Below are 25,427 nucleotides of genomic sequence, written 5' to 3' on the forward strand. Positions count from 1 at the left end.
GTGAAACATCGCTGGGCCAGAAATCATCTTATGGGGTAAGTGCAGCAAGCGGCCCTTCGCTGAGCACAGCTTTGCCAACTCACCATTCAGACGTCTTACTGATATGTTCAAAACTCTAGCCCTGATGTCCTTGCCCCACCATTTCCTCGGAATCATACATGACCATGCAATCCTGGCCTGTGGGAAGGTGTGACCAAGCCAAGAAAATTCTGCGAGGAGCGCCTCCTTGACTGCCAAGCGTCCGCGGTCCACCATGTCGTTGCCGCCCAGATGTATTATGATTAGGTCCGGGGACTTCTGTCCCTCGTGTTCTTTAATCTCCTCCACCAGCCGCCGCAGATGCCGAATGCGCATTCCTCCCACACCATGCCATAGAAATTCAGCCCCGACCAAACTCGATGGCTTCCTCAGATGGCGCCGTCGCAGATGCTCAGCCGCCCGTCGCACAAATGAGTGACCCAACACCCACACCACCATTCCCGGCATACTAATCAGAGAGGAAATAGAAAAGTTAGCAAAATCGTGGCAAAAAACTGCTTGTCAAAGTAATTCAGGGCGAATGTAACGCTTGAAACAATCGGACGACCAGCGGCCCACCTTCTTAACAGCCACAGATGACAACCCTGCTCCTGCCGCCAAAGTTGCTGCCCCTATTCTGAAGGAGTGGGAAGAGTAACCCGCGCCCCCCAAACCCAGATGTGTTAAGGCCCTCTGCAACACTGCCTTGAATTGAAACTGCGATACGCACTCCCCATTCTCATGGATGAACAAGGCTGCCCCCCCCACCCCCCCACTAGGGCGCAGGGCTAGGTACTCCTGCATGCAGGCCACCGGGCATACCGGGGCTCCCAGAGCGGGGTGCAGGTGAATCACCGCCCCCTTACCCGCCTGGTCAGTCTTGGATTTCGTAAGGATCACTACCAGGTCACCGTGCTCAATTCTTGTGTCCCTAAACTGGATCCCACCATCCTGATTGTTACGAGAAGACCCCACAATCTCTCCCAGGCGGAAGGCACCATAAAATGCCAGGGAAAACACCGCTGCAAAGAGCCTGCCCTCATATGCTGAGGTGCAGAGCAAAGGCAATACCCCCAGGATATCCCCCAAAGTCCTCACATCTAAAGGGCGTCTGCAATCCCGCTTGGGCCCCTCCAGCCTAGCCCAACCCGATAAAGCCTTCTTAACTACAAAGGATGACCCAGGATCGTGTGAACCCGCCAATCTAGCAAAGAACCCCACTGCTGAAATATGAGCCCTAGCATAAGAGAGAGACCTGCCCTGATCCCTGATTCGCTGCAAGAAAGAATACATGGCCTGATCGGAGAACCAGTTTGTATTGCCCGCCTCCTGAACCAGGCACCTGTAAGTCAAAAAATACTGTTGATACCCAACCTGAGTGCGGTCACTCAGTGAGGCACCTACCAGCCCCGCTAGAGCGGGGCTCCAATCCTCCACAGTGATGGGGGAAACACTGTCATCTCGTCCTCCGCTCCCGGGTGGAACTTCCTGAACTCCTGTAACTTGGAACGAGACAAAGCATCAGCAGCGTGGTTATCAACGCCCGGAATGTATGCAGCCCTGAACGTCAAATTCAATTTCAGACACTCCAACACCAGCCGCTTCAACAATCTCAACACATGTGCACACGTAGCCCCCTGCCTGTTAATAGCTTCCACCACAGCCATGTTGTCAGACCAAAAGATCACCCATCTGTTCCTGAAGTGCTCTGCCCAAATGCTCACTGCTACCAAGATCGGGAACAATTCTAAAAATGCAATGTTCCTAGTCAGACCACTCTCATGCCACTCACGTGGCCATTCAGCCCCACACCAACGCGAGCCCAAGATTGCCCCAAAACCAATGCTCCCAGCCGCATCCGTGAACAATCCCAACTCCTTGCTAGACACCGCCGGTGCCGGCCAGACAACAGAACCATTAAAGTCTGCCAGGAAACTCAGCCACACTTTCAAGTCATTTTTTACCTCCGCCCTGAGGCGCACCCTGTGGTACTTCTGGGACAGGCCTACCATAGCTCTTGCAATTGACCTCGAGAAAGGGCGCCCCATAGGAATGATTCTCAGGGCGAAATTCAGCTGGCCAACCAGTACCTGTAACTGATGTAAAGTCACCTTAGTAGAAGACAATGCCGCCTCAATGGCCCTAGAAAAGGCCTGAACCTTATCAAGGGGCAACCTACACTCGCCTGCCACAGAGTCAATCTCTATGCCCAAGAATGACATACATGTCGCCAGGCCAACCGTCTTACCAGGGGCCAGGGGTATCTTGAATTCATGAAACATGGCCACCAACTGTTCCAAGGCATGATCACAATCTGCGGAAGCCGCTGGCCCCATCACCATGAAGTCATCCAAGTACTGCACGACCCCTTTGTAGCCAGACCTATATGAAAATAGCCAGTGAAGCATTGAGCTAAAAGTCTCAAAATATCGGCAAGATACTGCACACCCCATAGGCATACACCGGTCATAATAGAACTTGCCATTCAACTGGAAACCTAACAGGTGATAGTCCTCCGGGTGCACTGGCAAAAGGCGAAAGGCAGATTCTATGTCTGTTTTTGCCATGATGGCTCCTGGGCCCAGGTCCCTCAATTTCTGTAGAACGGCATCAAATGAGGCATAATTCACTGAACACAAGGCAGGGTCAATTGCATCGTTCACTGAGGCCCCTCTGGGCGCCGACAGATTATGTATCATCCTAAACTGACCAGGGTCCTTCTTGGGGACCACCCCTAAAGGAGAACACACATAACCAGGCAGGGGAGGAGTCAAAAAGGGGCCCGCTACCCGCCCCAACCCCAGTTCCTTGTCAATTTTGGATTTGACCACTGCTGGCTGGGCCCGTGCTGAAAGTAGATTATTGCAATAGTCAACCGGGGGAACGTCCTGCGCTGGGATGCGAAAACCCTCAGAAAAACCTAGGTACAATAACTCTGCTGCTGACCGGTCAGGATACTGATTCAGCCAATAAATCAGTCTCCCAATGTCCACGGGAGTGGGCAATTCATGGCTGCGGGGGCTTGATGTCCTTACCCCCTCCTCCCTTTTCTTTGGATTTTTTAATGCACTTGAACTCTGGGTGGGAGGGATGCCCACAATAGGAGCACACATGCTTGAACTTGCACTTATCTGCGGGCCAGGTGCATGTCTTCCTGTTAAAGGCCCAACAGGTTCCTCTTTTCTCACCGGCCCCCCCCTGCGAAGTCCGAAAGGGCTGCCTAGCTGGTTGAAACCCCCCAGACTTGCCCCCATTCACGCTTTCAAGCCAAACATTGACCTCCACCTGGTCCCACCCCATGTCAGGATCCTGTACCTTTTCCCATCTAAAGTCCCTATCATAGTCTAACCAAGCAGAACCACCATGAGTTGCGTGCGCCTTCAAAATCTTATGCTGATAATAGACCAAGGATGCCGCCAGCTCTGGCTTCTTTTCAATCAACACTGTCATGAAAACCTGAAAACCAAAAAGCCAGTTGGTAATGGACTCCTCTACTCTCGGCCTCCTATCCTTAGCAGCGCTGTCCTTACCATCTTTATCTTTGTATTCTACCTCCCACCTTTTGGGCCGAATGAGAGAAAACAGATCTACATATTCCCCTTTCCAGATCTTCTCTTTAGTTTCGAGTGGCACATGGGTAGCCAAGCGGCCAGGTTTAGATAACACATAACCCTGCCCACCCGCGGCTTTCTGCCCACTGGCAGACAAAACACTCGAGCCCTCAGGCTTACCTCCTGAAGACGCGGGACCGACCGTCCCTGATGCGGTGGACTGTTGACCTAACTGCCCAATGGCACCCCGCTCCTTGACCAGTAACGCTAGCTGGGCCCTAATATCGCTAAGGGTGGGATCCTCAGATGCACTTGGTGCCCATGGCGCGAATGCTGCGGTGGCCACCACTGTCCCTGACGTGGAGGGGAGGGCTACCGCCACCGCCACCGGCGCCGTCCCCACCCCCCCCACCTCCCTGCTCCTTAGGACCTGTTGACGATGCTTTAAGTGCCCCCAATATTTCAATGAGCGGGCCCGAAGCTGCACCCCCCGGGAGAGGAGTCACCGGTGCTGCAGGTTGGGGGGCCGATGGGGCCACAGGTGTGGGCGCTACTGGTGCTACTGTCTCAGGTGGATGCACACCCCCCCCCCAGTGACCGGGACCGGCGCAAGGGCCGCTAATGCTCCACGAATCTCTTCCAAAATCGCCCCCGTCCTGTCCTCCGGTGGGGCGACAGGGGCGGGCGTCCCCGGATTACCCTGGGGGTTGCCAGGTGCTGCTGGCGGTAATTCCGGCTGCCTAGGGGGCGGTACAATCAAAACATCAGGTTCGAGCGGGACCACTTTAGGCTGCGTCTTAGCCCGACCTCCCGCTTTCTTGCTCTTGCCCCGCCCGCCCTGCTTCTGAACCCTAGGTTTCTTATTCAGGGGGGGGAAAGCGGCCCTAGGGGGGACACCCGGCCTACGCGGGCGCTCTACGATCACCTCGGGCTCGGTCTCAGGCTCAGGAAGCTCCCCGTCACCCTCCTCCTCACTACTGTCCCCGCCTCCATCGAATTTGGCTAGCAGCGCTTTAAGCAGCTGCGCTACTTCTGGGTCTTTACCCTTTCGTTTCTGGTGCACTCCTTTAGGTGGCATAGCGCCCTCAGAGTCTGCGCGCGGGAAAATTTAAAATTGCGCCTCCCGCTCGCGAAAACCCCCCGCAGCGCCGCTCCAGCCAACCCCCTCCCGCCTTTGCAGCTCGCGCCCAGGCGGCAGGCAAGAGGAGTCGGAACTCAGCGAGTACCTAAAAACAAAACGCCGCAGCCTGAGCAGGCCCCAGGGACACCCACCGAACGACAACGAAACAGGGCGAACCCCGAAGCCCACCCAAGCCCGCAGCCTCGTGAGCCACAACCCCCTCACCTGTCGCACTGGTTGCTGCTGCCCGACTCTGTTTCACCGCGATCCCGCACAGTCCAGCTCGCACTCCACCACGCCTTCACGACCAGCTGCCGTAACTTCTCGGAACCACGAGGAAGTGAGGGGCGACTATGGGACAGGGGAATCTACAAGCACAGGGACCGGGCAATACTTAAGATTAAATTAAAGATTAAATAAAACAGGCTACCGAGCCTGAGTGTAAAAGAGAGGGGGGGGGGGGCAGAAGATGCGAGCAGGTCCGTGCGCAGGCGAGGAAAGAGGCCGACCGAATTGTGAGTGTGACCTATATAGGTCACAGCCTCTGACCCCGCCCGCGCCGGAAATGCGTCACCGCCCCCCCGGAAGGACTTCCTCTACCTGGTCGCCTCCCATAGGGTGGACGACCGGCTACACTCTACGAATGGGGGTGCGTGGGCCGGGGGGCCGGCCCCTAAAGGCGGGCTCGTCTAGCCTCGCCCTTGGTAAAGGGGGTGGTGATGGACGGAGCATCTTAATCAATCAAACACTCACACCCAGTCAAAAGATCTGGGTTTAATCCATCACTGTTCTTTAGCCCACTCTGCCACCCCAGTTCAGACATGGCTATAGGCAAATCAGTCTGACCCTGTGCCTCATGGGAACAGTCCAGCCCGAACTGCCAAGCCATGTCTTCCCTGGACTGGAAACAAGCTTCCGAGGACCCGTTTCTGGCATTCCAGCCGTCTTCAGCCCGGCTTGCTTGAATCCAGTGGCAAAGTGAGCAAGGGACTCACATCTGAGCATACCCTGCCACACTTATGGCGGCCAAAAGCGGTACAAAAGGGGGTGGTGATGGACGGAGCATCTGAATCAATCAAACACTCACACCCAGTCAAAAGATCTGGGTTTAATCCATCACCGTTATTTAGCCCACTCTGCCACCCCAGTTCAGACATGGCTATATGCAAATCAGTCTGACCCTGTGCCTCATGGGAACAGTCCAGCCGTAGTAGTATGTCAGTGTATGCCTACTAGACACATTATTTCAAATAAGCTGTTGTATTGAGCCCCGTTTAGTGTTCGTAGCATGGCGCAAATCCATCAAACGATGATTGGACTTTTCATGACAAATCGTTGTTAGAGCCCACTTCTCCTCATACCCCCTCATAGGAGGACATTGATTTTTGGAATATCCCCAAGGATTTCATGATTGAGAAACAGGTCCCTGTGGCAAAGACTTTGACTGTTTGGCCGGGTTTCATTAATTGTGCTGTAGAAAGAGAGTCAGTGGTTGGAGTAAGAATATTCGAGGATCACCCTGTCCATCATGACCTGGTTTTCTTTATTTTGAAAGCAGCCGTGTGACCAGTGCTGATTCTGCGGCCTCACGTGACTCTCCCGCCCGCTTGTGCTGTGTCTGTTTGTGCAGGCGGTGCTGTGTTTCGCCTTACTTGCCTGGTTGTTAGCACGGCGAGCCCGGGCTCGCAGATCACGTGACGAGGACCGCTTTAGTCGGCATAGCATAGCTGAGGCGGGGAAGGCGTAGGCATAGCATAGCTGAGGCGGGGAAGGCGTATCGATGAGCGCCGGCCTTGTCACGAGCAATTACAGGGCTGAATTGAGGTAACTGAATAATTGAACAGCCTCCCTTCCAAATTACCGATTTAGGCCGCAAATGAAAAAGTAGTTAAGTAGGTTAAGTGAAGTGATAAAAACGGCCTTGTCTTTAGCTTTGTTTTTTAATTGTGTGACGGTTTGATTGAACCATTTCATACTTGTATTTCAAGGCCTCCGCCAGTGTTTCGAGGCACGTGCCATATTTTTTCCTTCTTAGTGAACGTTGCTCTTGCGACTGCTATTCTTCCGGCGGCGAACGCGATGTGTTTTGCAGTCACCTTGAAGAATGCGCGAGCTGCATGTTAATACTGGTTCATCAAAGCGTCTGAAATGCAGTGGAAACAGTAATGTGTTTTTTTCCTAGTGCTATTTCTTTTTTCGCTGCACTGAGAGGGAACGTCTCGGCCCTCAAAGCAAATCTTTCAAATGGGGTTCAGCCATCAGAGTGCGAGTCACAGAGACGTGTGCCTTGAATGTCTGTACTGCGCCTGCGTCCTATTCCAGTGATAGGCGATGGCTGTGAGCAATCGAAGGTTTGCGGCACCTCGAAGAGAGCCCTCCACTCCACCAAAGCATACACTCTCTAGCTTTTCATCTTTACCAGTGCGGCTTGGCAATTGATAATATATAATATAATAAATAAAATTATATATACTAATAATACATTGGGGGTGTTTGCTAGTGCCCCTGTGCGTATGTCTAGAGGCCCCCAATTGCCACACTAACCAAGAGTACTGTGGCAAATATGAAAAACCGGCGCCAGGCCAAAAGCAGAAATTAACATGGAGCTGTGCTGAACAAGACTGAACATTTGTTACGGCTAATGTTGTTGGCCTGTCTGTCTCATCAGTTGTACAGTTTACATAAATTCCAAATAAAAAGTCCGGTTGCATGTATTCGGAAGCTTAAAGATAAACAGGTACGGGTAATCCACCGTGCATGTTCCATCGAATATTTAAAAGCATCTTGTTTTGAAAGTGTAGGGGTTCTTCGGGGGTGTTTGCTAGTGCCCCTGTGCGTATGTCTAGAGGCCCCCAATTGCCACACTAACCAAGAGTACTGTGGCAAATATGAAAAACCGGCGCCAGGCCAAAAGCAGAAATTAACATGGAGCTGTGCTGAACAGGACTGAACATTTGTTACGGCTAATGTTGTTGGCCTGTCTGTCTCATCAGTTGTACAGTTTACATAAATTCCAAATAAAAAGTCCGGTTGCATGTATTCGGAAGCTTAAAGATAAACAGGTACGGGTAATCCACCGTGCATGTTCCATCGAATATTTAAAAGCATCTTGTTTTGAAAGTGTAGGGGTTCTTCGAGAGTCCCTCTCAGTAGATCTATTCAGCGACACAGGTATGTTCCAGTGAGTTTTAGAATTACTACAAGTTTGCCTTTTACCCTCTTGACTATTCTACTCATTAGAGGGAAATGTCATGCGCAATCGATTTCAGACGTAGAATGTCCAGGAGCTAATCACCCCTTCTTGTTGTGTTGGCTGACAAAACTATCCATAAAACTACGTATCAAGTCAATCTGATTTATATTGCAGCTGTAGGTCAGGATTGAGGCATGGCGCTTACATAGCATTGAGCGACTGTTTGTCTCAATGCCCATGCAGGCCGATTAGCTGAGTCGACACACACCACACAAACTGTTCCTGTTCAAAGGAGTTTCTTGTCTCATGGAAGTGTTGTTACAAGTTCCGTTAACTTCTTTAAAAGAGGCCAAATAGTTGGGCACTCTCTGCAGGCAGGCTGTCCGTTCTTCAATTTCCCTGTTTAAATTTTATTGTGGTAATTGACTTTGTCGCAGCAATAACAGTTGCTTAACCCAATGCCTACAAGAGGACAGCAGTAGTTCATAAACATTGCTTTAACCCCAAATGCTCACCACTGGCATGTTCTTCTTTTATGTACTATTTCCACACTTTACTACATGCATTGTTGAAGTTTTTCACCTAGTCACTCCTACTTGTACTTCCCAGTTTTTGTTTTTTTACTTTCTTCTGGACCTGTTCCCAGGACACCCCCACGGTCCTCCAGCTGTAGGCGGGGTCTCTGCCCCAGCACCACAGGTCCGTCCCTGACCTCGGTGCCCCCTCGCTACCGCTCGCTCTACCTCCTCCGTTGTGCTCCGCATTTTCGTTAGCATTTTCGTCATTTTGTTTATTTTGTTTTGACTGTACTTCCTCTGTATTCTCTCTGTTGTGTGCCTATTTCCTTAGGATTGTACCCACTTGTGTGCCCCCCCGCGCTCCCCGCAGCTCTGCCCCCTTTTCCTTCTGTTACCCCATTGGCTTCCCCGCTCCCGCCTCCCAGCTGCTCCTCCCTCCCACTTGGCCTCATATGGAGCCCGCGCGCACGCGCAGCAGGTGCGCCGATTGTGTGCCGAAGGCGCGCCAAAAGCAAGCCCGTCTGCGCCTGGACCGCGCCCAGCGCCAAACCCCTGGCCCTCGACGACACCAGCGCACCCGACGAACTTACGACGCCGCCACACCCCAGGCACTCAATGCCTGCCGAAACCCCGCCTGCCACAGAGCCTCCCCGAAACGCACCCACGGACCCTTCACCTGCCAATTCACCTGCCTCCGAACCAGCACCCGCCAAGCCGAGCACCAGCAACAACCTCCTCAAGTGCATCCTGCTCAACACCCGCTCCATCCACAGGCACGCCGTGGAACTCTGGAACCTCCTCGACACAACCTCACCAGACGTCGCTTTCCTCACGGAAACCTGGATGAACGCCTCCTCAGCCCCCGACATCGCCATAGCCATCCTGGACGCCTTCAAGGTCATCCGGAGGGACCGCATCAACCAAACCGGAGGAGGCATCGCTATCGTCCACAGAAACACCATCCGCATCACGACCAACTCCGACGACACCCTCACCGCCGCCAAACACCTTCACTTCCAGATCCACACCGACCCCAAGACCACCCTCAGAGGCACTCTCATCTACAGACCCCCGGTACCACGTACACAATTCAGCGAAGTCATCGCAGACTTTATCAGCCCGCACGCCCTCACCTCCTCTGACTACATCCTCTTAGGGGACCTAAACTTCCACCTGTAGAACAACAAGGACTGCAACACCGCTGCCCTGCTGGACACCCTCTCCAACCTCGGACTCCAGCAACTGGTGAACACCCCCACCCATTACGCTGGCCACACGCTTGACCCCATCTTCTCCTCCAGCAAGCACATCTCCTTCAGCCACTCCACCGGACTACACTGGACAGACCACAGCTGCGTCCACTTCAACTTCAGGAGAACCACAACCCACCACCACCCACAACAGGCTCCCCGCAGAAGCTGGACCAAGATCACCGCCGACCAGCTCACCACCGCCCTCAGCCAGAACCCACCCACCAACACAACGGACCCCAACGAAGCAGCCCACAACCTCACACAGTGGCTCACCAACTGCGCCGACGAACTCGCACCACTGAAGAACCCTCCCAGCAGACCCGGCAGCAGGAAAGCCTCGTGGTTTATCACCGACCTCAAAAACCCTCGAGAAAGCCTGGCGCCAAGACCAGACAACAGAAAACATGACTGCCCTCAAGAACGCCACCCGCAAACACCACGAGCTGATCCGCACTACCAAGAAGATAGCGTTCACAGAAAGACTGGACAACAACACCCACAACAGCAAGGAGCTCTTCAGCATCGTCAAAGAGCTCTCAAAATCCCAGCGCCTGCAACACCGACATCACTCCCTCGCAAGACCTCTGCGACTCTCTCGCCTCGTTCTTCCACCGCAAGATTGCTGACATTCACAACAGCTTCGGCGCACAAACCACGCACCCAACCGCCGAACCAGCACCCCCAACCACCACCCTCTGCACCTGGACCCCTGTCAGCACCGAAGACACCACCCACATGATGGAACACCATCCACTCCGGCTCCCCCACCGACCCCTGCCCACACCACATCTTCAACAAAGCCGACTCCATCATCGCACCCCAACTCCGGAACATCATCAACAGCTCCTTCACAACCGCCACCTTCCCGGAGAGCTGGAAACATGCCGAGCTGAGCGCCCTCCTCAAGAAACCCACCACGGACCCCACGGACCTGAAGAACTTCCGCCCCATCGCGCTCCTCCCCTTTCCAGCCAAAGTTATCGAAAAGACAGTCAACAGACAACTCTCCACTTTCCTTGAGACCAACCGATCCCTCGACCCCTCACAGTCCGGCTTCTGAGCAAACCACGGCACCAAGACCGCCCCCATCGCAGCCACCGACTACGTCCCTGCTCGACAACGGGGAAACGGCTGCCCTCATCCTCCTGGACCTCTCAGCAGCCTTCGACACAGTCTGCCACCGCACCCTGATACAACGCCTCAGCAACACCGGAATCCATGGAGCGGCCCTGGAGTGGATCATCTCGTTCCTTGCCGGAAGAACCCAGAGAGTCCGCCTCCCCCGTTCCGTTGCGCGGCCACCGAAGTCATCTGCGGCGTTCCGCAAGGATCCTCACTCAGCCCCACCATCTTCAACGTCTACATGAGCCCTCTCGCAGCCATCGCACGCCAACACAACCTCACCATCTCCTACGCCGACGACACCCAACTGATCCTCTCCCTCACCAACGACCCCGCCACTGCCAAAGCCAACCTCCAGGAAGGTATGAAAGACGTCGCAGAATGGATGAAGATCAGCAGTCTGAAACTGAACTCAGACAAGACGGAAGTCCTCTTCCTCGGACCATGTCCCTCCGCGTGGGAAGACTCCTGGTGGCCCCCTGCCCTGGGCAGCGCGCCCAAACCAACGGGCCACGCACGCAACCTGGGCTTCGTCCTGGACTCCTCCCTCACGATGACCAAGCAAGTGAACGCAGTCATCATCCTGCTTCAACACCCTGCGCATGCTCTGAAAGATCTTCCGATGGATCCCCACAGAAACCAGGAAGACGGTCACCCAGGCCCTCGTCACCAGCCGCCTGGACTACGGGAACACCCTCTACGCTGGAACCACAGCCAAACTCCAGAAAAGACTCCAGCGCATTCAGAACGCCTCAGCACGACTCATCCTGGACATCCCTCGCTGCAGCCACATCTCTGCCCACCTGAAAGACTTGCACTGGCTCCCCGTTAACAAGAGGATCACGTTCAGACTCCTCACCCACGCACACAAGGCTCTCCACGGCATGGGCCCGAAGTACCTCAACAGCCGCCTCACTTTCTACACACCGACCCGCCAGCTCCGATCCGCCAGCCTCGCCCTCGCCTCCGTCCCACGAATTCGGAAATCCACAGTCGGAGGAAGATCCTTCTCCTACCTGGCAGCCAAGACCTGGAACTCCCTCCCCACGCACCTACGGCTGACCCTGGATTGCCTCTCCTTCAGGAAACAACTCAAGACCTGGCTGTTCGAGCAGTAGCGACCCCCCTTTTACCCCCTCAGCTCCTTGAGACCCCCACGGGTGAGTAGCGGTCTATACAAATTCCGTGATTGATTGACGTTTCTGCGAGTACCTAGGATCTTGTTTCAGTGTCTGATCCACGTAAGTAGTCATCTGGTTTCACGTTGCCTTACTGTCTTCGTGCCCCCTTTCCCACCTTTACAAAAGTGGCCCGATTTCACCACTCATATATGGGGTGCCTTGACCCTACCCATTATGGCTCTTTCTTTTCTTTGCGCTCTTTGGTGCCACTGCTGTATTTCAAGACTGCACTACGTATTGGGCTTGTCCAACCGATGCCTAGGATGTCACTGTAGCCCACATTTAATGGTCCAATGTGCACCTGCATCAGACATGCTCTTGTTTTATTTTTTCTGGTCACATGTGGCTAGCCAGGTTCGTAATATTTCATGTGGGGCGGTCCATCATCCCTTTCACTTTGTAGACATTGATGGATTCTGGTATCAAAATTCAGCCTCAAAAGGAAGGAGCTATGCTGATGCCCGAGCAGAACACGACCATCACAAGCTGCCGATCTTTAAATTTAGCTCCTGATTTTAATTGGGCCCTAATCCTAAAGTGATTTGGTGTATTTTTCGAAATCAAGATCTGTTACCGTTGGCTGTCACCTAGTGCTTTGTGATGCCTCACCATAGGGTTCATGGTGTGGTCTCATCCTCCACTCCACTCATTACATTTGGCTTATTTCTGGACTCTGCTAGTTTGACTGCTGGTTTCACAGCAGTGATGGGTGATGTTATTTCTGTCAGCATGATGCCCCCGTGCAAGATTTGTTAAAGCAAAGGTCACGCTGTTGACTTTTTGTTTGGACTTAAGAAGTGAGGTGATGTGTAGGAGTACATCTGTAGAATTTCTGGTCTCCTTAATGTGATGCCAATTGTTATGAAAAAGGTAAATTTTGTATGAGACTAAATACATTTAAATAATGGTAGAGGTAGGCAGTCGTATCTCCTTTCACCTTGGCTGTCTTTTCTCCCACTTTCCAAGTAGAAGTGTCACTCTCGCCAATTGAAAAGGCTAAGCATGAATTTGGTCAATGTGGGATCAGTACACCTCAAGACCACAGTCCGTTAAAATCCTTTGTCTGTTTCAGCATTAATGCCATCTGGCTTCGGACACTCCCACGATGTTTGAAGCTAGTAACTTGGGTATCAATCACAACTTTTGATCCTACCCCAGGCATAGACTACCAGGGACCTACCTTGTGTCTAATCCCTTTTTGTCCAGCACTAAAACCACTGTTAGTGCACCCAAGGATTATGTTCTCAGTTACTTAGTTTTATTACCGTTTTCAGTCTGAAACTGTGCTTTTTGATTACGAATTGCTGCCAGGTATTGTCATTTGGGCGGAGCCTTATTGTCAAAGTAAAATATAGGTAACACATTCTTTACTTCTAAGTCACAACCTGCCAGTCCAGTGGTAAGAAGTTTGGTAACAGCCAGATCCCGTTACTAACATAGTATTCTTCAGTATTTTACAGAGACATGGCAACTTACAGCCATCGAGTAGAGTTAAGGAAACAACTATTGCATTAAAGTATGACCAAAGGCAACTACAGTTCCTTTCTTAATAAAACATATTGATGATTGATACTTCTGTCTCCAGACTCACTTAGGAAGCTTCTTAGTATTCATGCGCCGGTAGGTGGCTCGGTACCATCTGTAGAAGCGCTGTAAGTGGTACATGTGTGATGTCACTGAAACCATTTAGTAGTACCCTCGCACACTGACGTCAGTTCCATTTTTTTCTGTGCTCTTTGATGAAGATTTGGAGCTGCTGTCTGTGATTTAATTTTTTTTCTTGGTAACATTTCGAACAGATAAACTTTCTTTTGTAAAGTGCTTAGGGATGTGACCCCTTAAAGAAATCAGAATCAAACCCTATGTGACCTGTAGAGGACATATGTCCTTATTGGACCCTCACAAGGTGCATGTTGTGCTTTGGGCCGAAGTACATATCGAAGTTGTGTGAGCAATACAGTCACATGCACTCCACTGCCATTAAGGAGCATAAGGCCAACTTTCTTTATGGATCTTACGCACAGCAAGCATGGTGTTTGATGCCAGTCATGGTCAAGGATGGCCCCAACGTTTGATTCCTCCCCATCCATTGTGTTGATCCAACAAAGATTTACATACCTCTCTGAGAATTGTCGCTTTTGGTGGAATGTGGAAAGTTTCACCACTATGTCCCTTGGTTTGGTTGCAGCAGCAGTAGTCTTTCGACCCACTCAGTGGCTGTCAGTGCTGATATTCTCTTCTTTGTTCATTTGAATATTTGTCCAAATATGGAACAGACATAGACAATGATGGCTTTGATATCTGCTTCCTCAGCTAGATATCTGCTTCTAATATTGTCTTTGAGCCTTATTCTCTACATCGTCACATTTTGGTTTGAGGTTATCTACCTGTCATCAGTGTTTGAAGTCGAACTGCGAGTTCTGTGCGTCCTTGGGGAGCTGTCGTGTATGTCAGTCTCCAGTTCGACAACTCTTGTGCCAATTTGGTCTATACCTTTTTGATGAACAGTATACTCTCATTAATGCTTTCCCTTACGGTTTGTAACTCCAGCCTCACAGGTTCTTGTAACTATGACTTCAAGCCACTCTTTGGAAGTATAGAGTTGTCCTTGTAGACGTTGTTGTCATTCTCCTCGGGTACCCACGGCAGGTTTCTTCCATGCTTGTCTGTGCGGTACCACAAAAGGTATTTTTCTTTGTTTTGAGCTTTTGGAGGTTTGTTGGCCATTCAGATGAATGTTAGTACTATTATTCATCAGGAGTTTCACCTCGCTACTTAGTAACTGTGATGCATTACCCTGGTCTCAGGTCACTGCTTGCTGTCAGAAAACGAATTGCCTCCTTTGAGTCTTTTATTAGTATATGGAAGGTTATTTGCGTACTGATAGTTTCGGGATCAAGAATTTAACATTATAGGGTGCTCTCAAACTCCCTCCCCCTTCTCGTCCAGAGAAGCAACCTGCCTGGGCTAATTACGGTGCTCCCTCCCCCGTCAATGAAAGTTTCCTCTTTGCTTGCAGATTGTTTTGGGAGGGGGGGGGTAGGTTAGGGAATTCTTTTTGAGTGTTAGGGTAGGATTGCAATTGTAAAACTGCTGAGGAGGCCCCTATGGGAAGTTCATGTGTGTAAGCCATATTCTCAACACCAGGGAAGCGCCCATCTTGCCTGAAAGTCCCTTGATTGTTGCATTTGGAATTAGAGAAAAGAAAAGTGCAGTGGATGTCCCTTAGATAGTGTTCAATGGGGGCCCAATGGATCTTGCACGTTGTAAGTCATTTCCCTCCTCTAGGCCTTGCAACGTTGGGGCCTCTTATTCTTCTGTTTGCTCCACTCTACAGCTTGCGATTTTGTCAGGCGTCCGGTACAGCCTGAACGTCTGGTTTCTGCCCTCTGGGCTCCCAACACCTTCTTTGGGTCATGCACCTCGAAGACTTGTGTGGGTGCAGCCAATTTTGAGTTCTTGGTGGCTACATTCTCAGCAGTCTGTTTCTCGCTTGGTTGCTACCTCCCCACTCTTTTTTTTTTGCTTTCAAACGAATGTATGCAGTCTGGTGGAGGAGAGTGGGGTGGGCTATATGATTCTGTTGGCCCCTTCTATAATTCTTTTCTGAACAGGCAGCGACTTCACTCTAGAAGCTTTGTCCTCCATGTTGTGTCGCTAGACATGGCCTGCGATAAAACATTTTGATGGTGGTCTCTCGGCCCACTTCATTGACGTCAGAACCTGTGCTGCCTTTTAATGTGGCACTGCTTGACCCTATAAAATCATCATTGCTCACATATTAATTTCACATAGCGTGACCGTGATCATAGATCGACACTGTAATTATTCACTTCTAAAACAAAAATGGATCTTTTATTGCCTTTATTGGTGTTCTCATGCAATACATCAGTAAAGAAAGGTTCAGTAATCAATTATCCGTTCACCATTCTGCTTGCTAAATTTTCAGTTGGTTATAGTTGAGCTTTATCACTGAAGCCACGGCTTTGCTTTTTTTTCTTAAGGACAACATTTCTGCTTCATTTTGTTGGCATCTTATTTAGTGTGCTTTATTAGAATTATTTTGCTCTATTATAGGCTATGGAATTATAATTGCAGCCACAATCAAAGTGTTTCCCAGATTCTTCTGCATCTTCAGCACCAAACAATGAGCAACATATCTTATTGCGATAGATTTCCGAGTTTCAAAATTTATATGATCTTTTACTGTTTTTCATCGCAGCAGTGGACTTCTGTGATTAAGTTGAGTATCATGTCCCCATGGACCACCACCCTGCGTGAACGATTGTCTGAGAAGAAAACTTGTATTAAAAAATAATAATAATTCTATTATAATAAAATACATATATTTTCCAGATATTATGAAGTGAGGAATTTAGTTATTGTTACTCCCCTAAGAAAAACTTCTTGTTTGGCTTAGGCTAATGTCTAGACCACGTGGATGTTTGGTATTCACAGGGTAGAGGGTCGGCCGGACTTTCTCTCTCCACCCTTGGGTGGTGCAGGCTTCATTATGCACAAAGCAAATACAAAGTGCTTTTATGACTGCAAGTATTGTATTCTTAGCAGATAGTTTAGCTCTAGAGTGGATGAATGCTACTTGTCTGCTTGCCAGATATCCCCACACACTACGGGACATGGCAGCCGTGGGGGTGTGAAGCCTTCCAGAACACTTTTAAGACCACTTTGGAGAAGGGATGAAAGGCTGACAGGCTGTTTCCACGCAGATCATAAGATCAAGTCTGAATACCATTGATTCTGTAACCAGAGCCAGGGGTTCTTGACCATAAGAATTCTTGCATGCTTACCCGGACGAGTTTCTCTTCTGATGTTGCTAATGTATATGCCCTTAGAAGGGACATGCCTGTTAGGAGACCAGTATTATTCTACCTTGGAGAGGTTCAAGGTGAGGAGTTTTTTGGTCTTCGCTGCCCAGCCTGGGACTCTAAAAAGTACATTTAATGTCATGGCTTCTCCATGAAGGAGTTCGTCTTTTGTCAGTGGAAGCCAATTAATCTGATACAGCAGCCAAATCAACTTTTGTGACAATGTAGAAGCCGCGGAAATGGAAAGGATTGTCAAGCCCAGCAGCCCCTCTGCTCATCCTTGTCCTCTTCCTCGCCACCTGGAAAGCTTTTTTAGCTTCCCCTTTAAAAGCGCATGTGCGGCCGGTTAGGCGGAGGGTGTGTCGTTTCTGCAGGCCTGGAGCACTACAACTTCAGACTAGGCGGATCTTGAAAATTGTGGAATGAGGCTATCCTACTAACTTTCCAACAAGTCCCTACATGAATTCCTTCTCCTCAGTCCCTTCAATCTCACGATCCCTTGCGTTAATTCCTGGTCCCCAAGAAGGATGGCTATCTGTGTATGATGCTGGACCTCGGGCTGTTGTACGTTTACCAGCATATGGAACGTCCAAAATCCTGTCCCTGGCTCAGATACTTTTGGCACTAGAAGTGTTAAGACTGGATGGTGTTCCTCAACTCGCAGAGTGAATTTTCCCCCTACTGATATTTTGGTCTCACAGGAGGTACCTACAGTTCTTGGTAGGATCCAGATACTGGTAGTTTGCGGTAATCACTTTTGGGCTAATATTTTCCCCTGGGTGTTCAAGGTGAAAGTGATGCTTGCGGCACATTTGCGAAATTCTAGAATCTTTCCTATCTTGACAATTGGCTGCGTAAAGCGTGCTCACTGAAACTCACAACGGACCATCTGCAGGCAACTGCATCCTTGGTCGACTTGGGGTTTTCCATCAATGTACCTCAGTCTCCGGTAGAGCACTCTTAGCGCCTCCTATTCGTTGGGCAGCACTGTACACAACCTTCTGGGGAACCTTCCCTCCTCCAAGCTTTTGGGATGGAATTTCTATGTTTCAGGAGGCAGCTCAAGTTCCAGTCTTGATAGTTTTTTTGCCTGCTAGTTCTACTGGCTTCTTGCATACTGCTGGTCACGTATTCCTGCTGGTGCATGATGGCTGTCATATGGTTCCTTAGTTGGCAGTAGTTCCAACACAGGGGTGACCTGTCGGACACTATAAAATCTCTTGGGAGACTGCTACGGACCTGTGCTAATGGACAACGGAGGAGCAAATTCCACAAGGGATGTCCTTTTACACTCCTCCGGCAGTGATCGCAATAGTGCTGGACTCATCCACGCATGAGTAGGGTGTGCACATGGAGGAACTGGAGATCAGAGACCTTTGTTTTCCAGAGGAGCAAGTCTTTGACATCAATCTGATGAAACTGTGGGCAACTCATCTGGTTTGCAAGACCTTTCTGTCTGCCCTTGTGTCAGTCTTTCCAAATTGTAACTGAAAACACAACGTGATGTGGTTTGTCAACAAGCAGAGAGGCATTGGGTGCTCATTTTTTCTATCAGGAAGCCCTGTGAATGGAAGATGAAGGTTTGCCAACCATCTTCCAGACTTTCTGAACAACAGAACCAATAGCCTGAGCCAGCGTGTTCTTGCCAACCAAGAGTCATGTCTCCACCGGGAGATCGTTCAGGACATATTTATCCACTAGGGCACCAGCCATTTGTACCTCTTAGTCACTCATGAGAATGCTCACTACCCAGAGTTCTGTGGCCTACAGTATATGTTGCATGGTCGTGGGGAACTCTTTGTGGATAAGATCGAGTTTTCAAGTACCCTATGTTTCTTTTCATACCCTGATTCTTTGACTTGAGGGGGCTTCTTCAGGACTGGGCTGGAGTCATTCGGATTGTGTCGGATTATCCAAGGATGGTGCCCTTTGCAGACCTCCTGAAACTCATCTTGTGTCTCCTGCTTTATCCACCTGTCTGAGTGGGACTTTCTTTCCCATTCTGGGGGGATGGTTCTGCATCCCAACTTCCAGAGCCTCCCCTGTCATGCCTCGAGATTGTGCTGTGTCCCCGGGCACCTCTCAACTGTCTCTAGATATGGTCAACATCATATTGTCAGCTTGTCACCCTTCCGCTAAATCTGTTTACTTAGGAATGTGGAATAAATTTGTCACATGGTGTGTGGAGGATACCTTGAATCAGCTAAAACTTATTCTGTCGGAAGGTTTTTGTTTCCCCCTGGGGTTGGTCCAACAGGGTTGTGCTAGGGGCACAGTAAAAATCTACATTGCAGCCCGTTCAGTATTAATCTACCTTCCAGATTAGCCTTCCTTGCTCATATTTCTAATTGCGATCAGATTTTTTAAGGTTCTCGCCCATGTTTCCCCTCCTACACCCTTTGTGATGCCCCAGTGGAATCTGGACCGTGTTTGATGTTTTTGATGGGGCTCCATTTGAATCCCTTCACACTTGTTCAGTTTACCAATGTTTAAAACTGGATTTCCTGTGGTCATTACGTTGGTGAGAATCGTTGAGTATTGAAGGTGGTGTGTGCACATCTAATGATTAATCTGATTTTTATTCTGGTCTCGGCCTCCAATGGCATTGAAAAAATGGACAGGAACTGATGTCAGTTTGTTAGGGTGGCCGCGGTGATGTCGCATCTGTGTATTTTCTGGTCCCAGCATGGAGCTGGTGCCACTTACTGGCTGAGGAGAGCTAACAAAAGTGTCTAGACCCAGGCTGGCTCCTTGAGATTTTCAAAAAGTGATGAATCTGCAGGTTCAGTGTCCAACTGAAAGATTATTACCAGAAGGTAAGTACGTTTTTATTCTTCACCTCCATGCGGCTCTTAATGGAAATCTTCAGTTTTTTTAAATTATTTGTTTTAATAGTTTTCAACAAGAGCAAAAAAGCAGTACATAGAAAACTATAGCTATAAGAAGTATAACTTCCCCATATCTCGGTGAAAACAAATGTACTGATACAGCAAAGAGAAAAATAAAATAATGTAAACCCAAATAATAGAAACCGCAGATTGATCCTGTGCGATAATGTGAAAATCTTCAGTGTTATCCCAATTTGTACTGCCACACTTTCCAAAGCAGCAGCTCTTCTTAACATGGGCAGTTAGTGCCCTATATCCATGCATTATTCCGGAACAGATTATAAATTCATTAGCACTGTTGATGCAAACTTTACAATTGCATGTCTCAACTTGGACACCGCAAGCAAATACATGACAACATAAACTTTTCATGCATCCAACTGGAAAGAGGCTGCCTTGTGGCACTGTTGGTAAGTAAGTCTGTGACTGGGCAGTGCCTATTGTGTTTAGGTACCATGGCCTCCTGCAACAGACTGGAAGCAATGTATCCAAAGCTATTTTTAATATTTCCTCCTGTTTGTGCTGCTCTTTGATCTGTCCTGTATGACTGACTTGGGTTTATCTTTTTTCCCCCTTTAGAGAGTTTTGAGGTGACTGTCACCAAAGAAGGTGATGAAGGGCTTTTTCTATCCCTTTTTCAACTATTATTAACCCACTAACTTTGTTTATGAAATGGGGAATCAGCACTCAAACAGAAGTTCCTGTCATGCTCTCACCCCATTTTATGCTCCCAATTTCTTTATATTTTCAAGTTGACCTTGATGGAAATTGTTATGTGACCAAACCCCTTGGTTAGAAATACTGGTCCTCAGACATCCATTTGAGTGGTTTCTTTCTCCACGCTTCAGTGGAAAACGAAAATGTGAGATGCATGTTGCGAGTTCAGTGTGTATGGTTTGATGATATTTGAAATGTTTCACTGCAACCCTACAAAGGGTTTACCTCATTTGGCTTTCATCAGATGGGCTGTCCTTCCTTCCTGTCTTCTTTCCAAGACTCTAAATTTAATAAAATCCTCCAGTAGATAATAAGTTTGTAAGTAATTTTGGCAATTAGTTTAACAGTGCCCTGTTTACATAGCTGTGGAACCTGTCCATATCTACACCAGGGCGCGCATGCGAGTGTTGGGATCTCATGCAGAACATGACAGATACTAGAATGAGTGTGAGGAAAGGAGGCATTGCTATTTCTTGAAACCAACTGTCTCTCAATGAGTGGAAAAATGAAGCCCCAGAGTGGGAAGTCTTTGCTCCTTCCTGCAGCCAAAAAGTGCAGTTCTTAGTGCTCCAAAAGCCGGGGTAAATCCCTCCTTATTTTAGTCTTGTGCTTGAAATGAAACCTTGGGGAAGAGGCAGAACTACAGGGGGCATGTCGGAGAAAATTCCCCCCCATCTGTCCCCTGAAGCTGGAGCCAGAGGCTTACATAGAGTGGCTATGTTTATCAATGGAAATGGGTGTTTTCTAGGGCATAAGTACTGTGAGACAGGAGGCCTGGCATCTTTGCCTCGCCTATCCGGCTTGAGAGTGGTCCTGGGTCAGCAATTTCTGTGATGGGCTAGATTCTCTTTTGGCGAATATAAGATAATGCTATATACATGTTCTATTAGAAGAAGGGTTCTCCCCTTAAAGACCACAGGAATCCCACTAGACTTTTGGGTGGCAGTGGGCTGTTGGCAGCCTCCATGTCCTAGCACAGTCACTGCTTTGGTCAATTTTAGTACTCTTCCCCTTTAAGCGTTTCACTGCCTAAAATTTCAGTCACTGTTAAAACAGTAGTAGCTTCAGAGGTTATTCTCAGAGTCTTGAGTGTGTCTCTTGCAGCAAGGATCTCTTCTCAATGTGAGTAATCGGTCATGCTTTTCTTATTTGATTACTGTGATCATATCACCTTAGAGCTTTGTTGGTCTTTACTTTACCTTCATTATTGCCTGCGGAATTGGTCTATATAGCCTTTCCACCATGTCTGGAAATTCATATAACTCGTGGGAATCTTCTCTTTCAAGTATTTCTCCTTTATAAGCTTTGAAAATTCTTAAAGGTTGTACTCTGCTGGTTTTATTTTTATGCAAGTAGTGGTGCATTGTTTCAGTGACTAGGCTTTTGCATAACATTTAACTATAATGGTATAGGTTGAAGAGGTGCTGGTTTTATCTAGGTCACTACTGCCTCTTTAAAAATAAAAATCTCAATTTTATTTCTCTGTATAAATCTTGCAGATGACGGCCGGTGCACCTGTTCTCATTGTGTCCTGGTTTGGATAATTTCCCAGTAACTCCCCTGTGAAGAGTTTTTGAAACAAAGAAGCTGCTGATTTGAGTCATGGCAGTATTTCAGATGTGCTTTGCAGGCTTTCGTAGTTTTCTCTTTTTTTTCTAATGATCCTTGTTTTTCTGATGGATACTTCTATCTGCAGATTCCTGACATTATCAGTTTCTCCAGGCGAAAGACTGGGTCCGGAAAACTCAAAAGTAGTGCTCCTGTGCCCCAGTGCACAGCGCCGTGCAAATTCGCCTCTATGCCAGGAGTAATGCACAGAGCTGCATACAAGCACCACCTAAGGGCCGTTCCTTCATTTCTGCACCTTCAGACAAGGGTCTAGAGCTCTGATCCTTTCTTCTCTCTGAAGAGATTTTCTCCAGATTTTCAAGTGTGCAAGAGACATGACGTCTTCTAAAAACAACAGTATTTAAACCTTATAGCCCTGTCGCAAGCATATGTCTGACACATCTCCACAAGGGGTTTCTCTGCTGCTTGGGTTCAACATACAACTCTAAGGCCTGGGAGGACTGCGCCTAGATGAATCCAAACTCCATCTGAGAACCAAAAAAATACTCTAGAACAACATGGCAAAGCACTGGAAAGACCTGCACTTTAAGTCTTTCCTGAAGCAGATCTTACTCGCAGGCGAAGTAGTGGAATAAGTCCAAGACAAAAAATAGGAAGTCCAAGCAGGACTCTTGTGTTTCCTGCCAGCCTTGTTCTCCAGAGAAGACACAAGGTCGTCGCCGTGCCTCCAAGTATTGCTCCAGTTCCACAGAGGAGTAGATTTCACCCTTGGTCCCAGTGCACCCCATGTTACCCGGTCCATCAGCGACGTCAAAGCCTTTCAAGAGGCCATGTTGCTCATCTTTGCCACGTTCTGGCTCCCTCTGGTGCACCTTCCGGCTCCAAGGATCTGCAGGGACCTCCAGTTGGGTTACCACCAGTGATTTGCCCATTGAACCTCCTTCAGGTTCCGTACTGATGCAACCGATCATGGTGTCTGACTCTGACCAGTCTGTCTCGAGTGATGCAACTCCCATATCTTGATGTTCTGCAGCCTATACTGAACCCACAAGACTCAGACACTATTCCACAGTCACGCACAGACATTACACCAACCTTTTGGCTTGGACTCTGACAAGAGCCAACCATAAGGAGATGACTGTAGGGGGGCATGGGGAAGTGTTTGTTTCAAGTGATGACGACAACTGGTGCATGGACCTACTGGATGCCTGTACGCCAGTCAATGAAGCCCTCACTGACCTACTGTTGAGCACTTGGGCTAAACCGTGCTATTCCCCCCCACCCCCCTAGTCCATCGTCCAGTCAGACCATGTGGATACATTTGTTAGCGTATGGTCTCTATTGCCAGCTTTTCCTTGAACTCCGTTAACGCAAGCTTGGTTGCTCTGTGGACTTCCTTAGCCAAAACCAGTCAAGATGGTTGGGCGAATTACAAATTCATTATCTTGTCCGTTCTGGATAGCATGGATTGCTCTGGTAGAGGCATAGGAAGCAGCATAGTGCTCAAACTCTATGCATGGATAGGGTGCACTTCTCGACAGATTTCAAGGCATCTTTAATGGGCATGCCTTTTGATGGCTCCCACCTTTAGGCAGATTTGGCCCTAGAGCGTTTTAGGAAGATCCAAGCCACGGGACTCTCCTTGGGCCTTATAGCTCTAGTCTGGCAATACCCCCCCCTAACAATTTCTCTCTTTTGGTGAAATGCTTGGGTTTGGTGTATCACCAGCATCTAGCTCCACCTAAGATACAAGAAGGGTTCCAGGCCTTCCGAGGTCGGGCTGTGGGCCCAGCAGACAACGACCTGGCCATCAGGGGCAGCATTCATCCCAATCTCCTGCTATAGTGACCATAACCTCAAAACCCTTAGTGGCCTGCAGGCATTCTGTAGGAAGCAGGATCAGCCACTAAATGCCCACTAAACTTGGACCTGCAGATTGTCCAATGGGCTACGCCCTGCCATTCTTTTTTCACCCATCACACCTGCCACCTACTTCGGACCACTCCTTGGAGGACCATATGTTATTTGCCAGAAAGTGCAGACTCTTGGCCAAAGATAAGCTGCCGGCCTGGGAAGTAGGAACTCTGTGCTAACCCCACTACTTCAAAGTGCCGAATAAGAACGTAGACATCCGTCCTACCATGACTCTACACCCTTTCAGTGCTTTTCTGCACTAGGACACATTCAAAATGCTCACCCAGGCCCGGGTTCTCTTTGCCCTGAATTACTAGACTGGATGGTGGCACCGGACCTGCAGGATGCTTATTTTCATATCCCTGTCCTGCAGACCCATGGATGCTACTTTCAGGTCAAGGTGGGCCACGAGTTCATTTGCTGTGCTCCCTTTTTGCCTTAGAAGTGCCCCATGCTTGTTAGTGAAGGCGGTGGTCGCTGCCCATCTTAGAAAGTCTGTGTTACCAGACTTCTCCTAGCTCAACGACTGGCTGTTGAAGGTGGGCTCACCAGAGTTAGTCAATGACCACCTCCAAACGAAAGTGAACCACCTGACATAATTGGAGTTCTAAATCAAACTGGCTCCCCTTCAGCTACATCATCCTGGATACAGTGCGCTTTTAAGCCTTTCCCCTGGACCAACAAGTCCAGGACATTGTCTATGATCCCTATGTTTCAGCCTCTAAACTATTCAGTGAGGATAGCTCTGAGTTTTCTTAGCCTACTAGACTTCTGCATTCTCCTTGCCTATCATTCTGCATTCTCTTTGCCTATCATGCTTAATGAAACATGTGAGGTTTACATTGGTATCTGATTTCTCAGTGGGCTCAGTGCCAAGGGAACTTTTCAGATTCCATTTAGGTGACTGCAAATAATCTGCTGTAGTAGTACCAGCGATAGGCCCCTCTCTTCTCCACATTAAGTTGACAGTGGTGACTGATGCGTTGCTACTGGTTTGTGTTGATCAAAGGACTATGGCCTCTGGCAGAGACCCACCTGTATATCAATTTGCTGCGATCCCCTTGGCCTGAAGGCCACCTTGCTCTCAATCGAAGGATGGCAAGTGCAGGTTCTCATAGACAACTGTGGCAACATGTGGTATTACAACACTGAGGATGGGGTGGGGTCCTGGATCTCTGCACCTCTGGATCAAGCTTGGTTGTCAGGGGATTTCCCTGGTGGTACAGCAACCAGTGGGATCTTAAAATGCCAGGTCAGACAAACTCAGCCGGTGGTGCTTAGTGGATTGAGAATGATAGTTAAACCATGAGGTGCCAAAGGGCATCTTCCGACAATGGGGAGAACCCTTGTTCGATCTCTTTGCCACCTCTGAGAATGCACAGTGTCACCACTTCTGCACACTGAAGTTCATAAGAAGGCTCTCTCTTGTATTCCGCTGAGAGTGGTGCACGGGACTCCTGTATGACTTACTGCTATTTCTCCCGCCTCAAGTTCTGAAGAAGATCAAGAATGACTGCGCCAAGTCATTTTAATAGCTCCTAATTGAGCCAGAGCATT

At 49.1% G+C, this 25,427-nt stretch overlaps 1 protein-coding gene across 4 annotated transcripts in view; it reads left to right on the forward strand.

The window, feature by feature from the left end:
* CLSTN1 (calsyntenin 1) overlaps window positions 1–25,427 on the forward strand; it is a 353,579-nt gene that overhangs the window by 118,246 nt on the left and 209,906 nt on the right. For 2 of the 4 annotated variants that reach the window (XM_086921385.1, XM_086921387.1), the window contains exon 3: window positions 20,250–20,279. The exons of the other annotated variants lie outside the window; for them this stretch is intronic. In XM_086921385.1, the coding sequence (XP_086777511.1) occupies window positions 20,250–20,279 (30 nt within the window). The remainder of the gene's footprint in view (window positions 1–20,249; window positions 20,280–25,427) is intronic. 4 annotated transcript variants of the gene reach the window in all.

The sequence above is a fragment of the Lissotriton vulgaris genome, chromosome 5 (genome assembly GCF_964263255.1).
Source record: "Lissotriton vulgaris chromosome 5, aLisVul1.2, whole genome shotgun sequence".
Lineage (NCBI taxonomy): Eukaryota > Metazoa > Chordata > Amphibia > Caudata > Salamandridae > Lissotriton > Lissotriton vulgaris.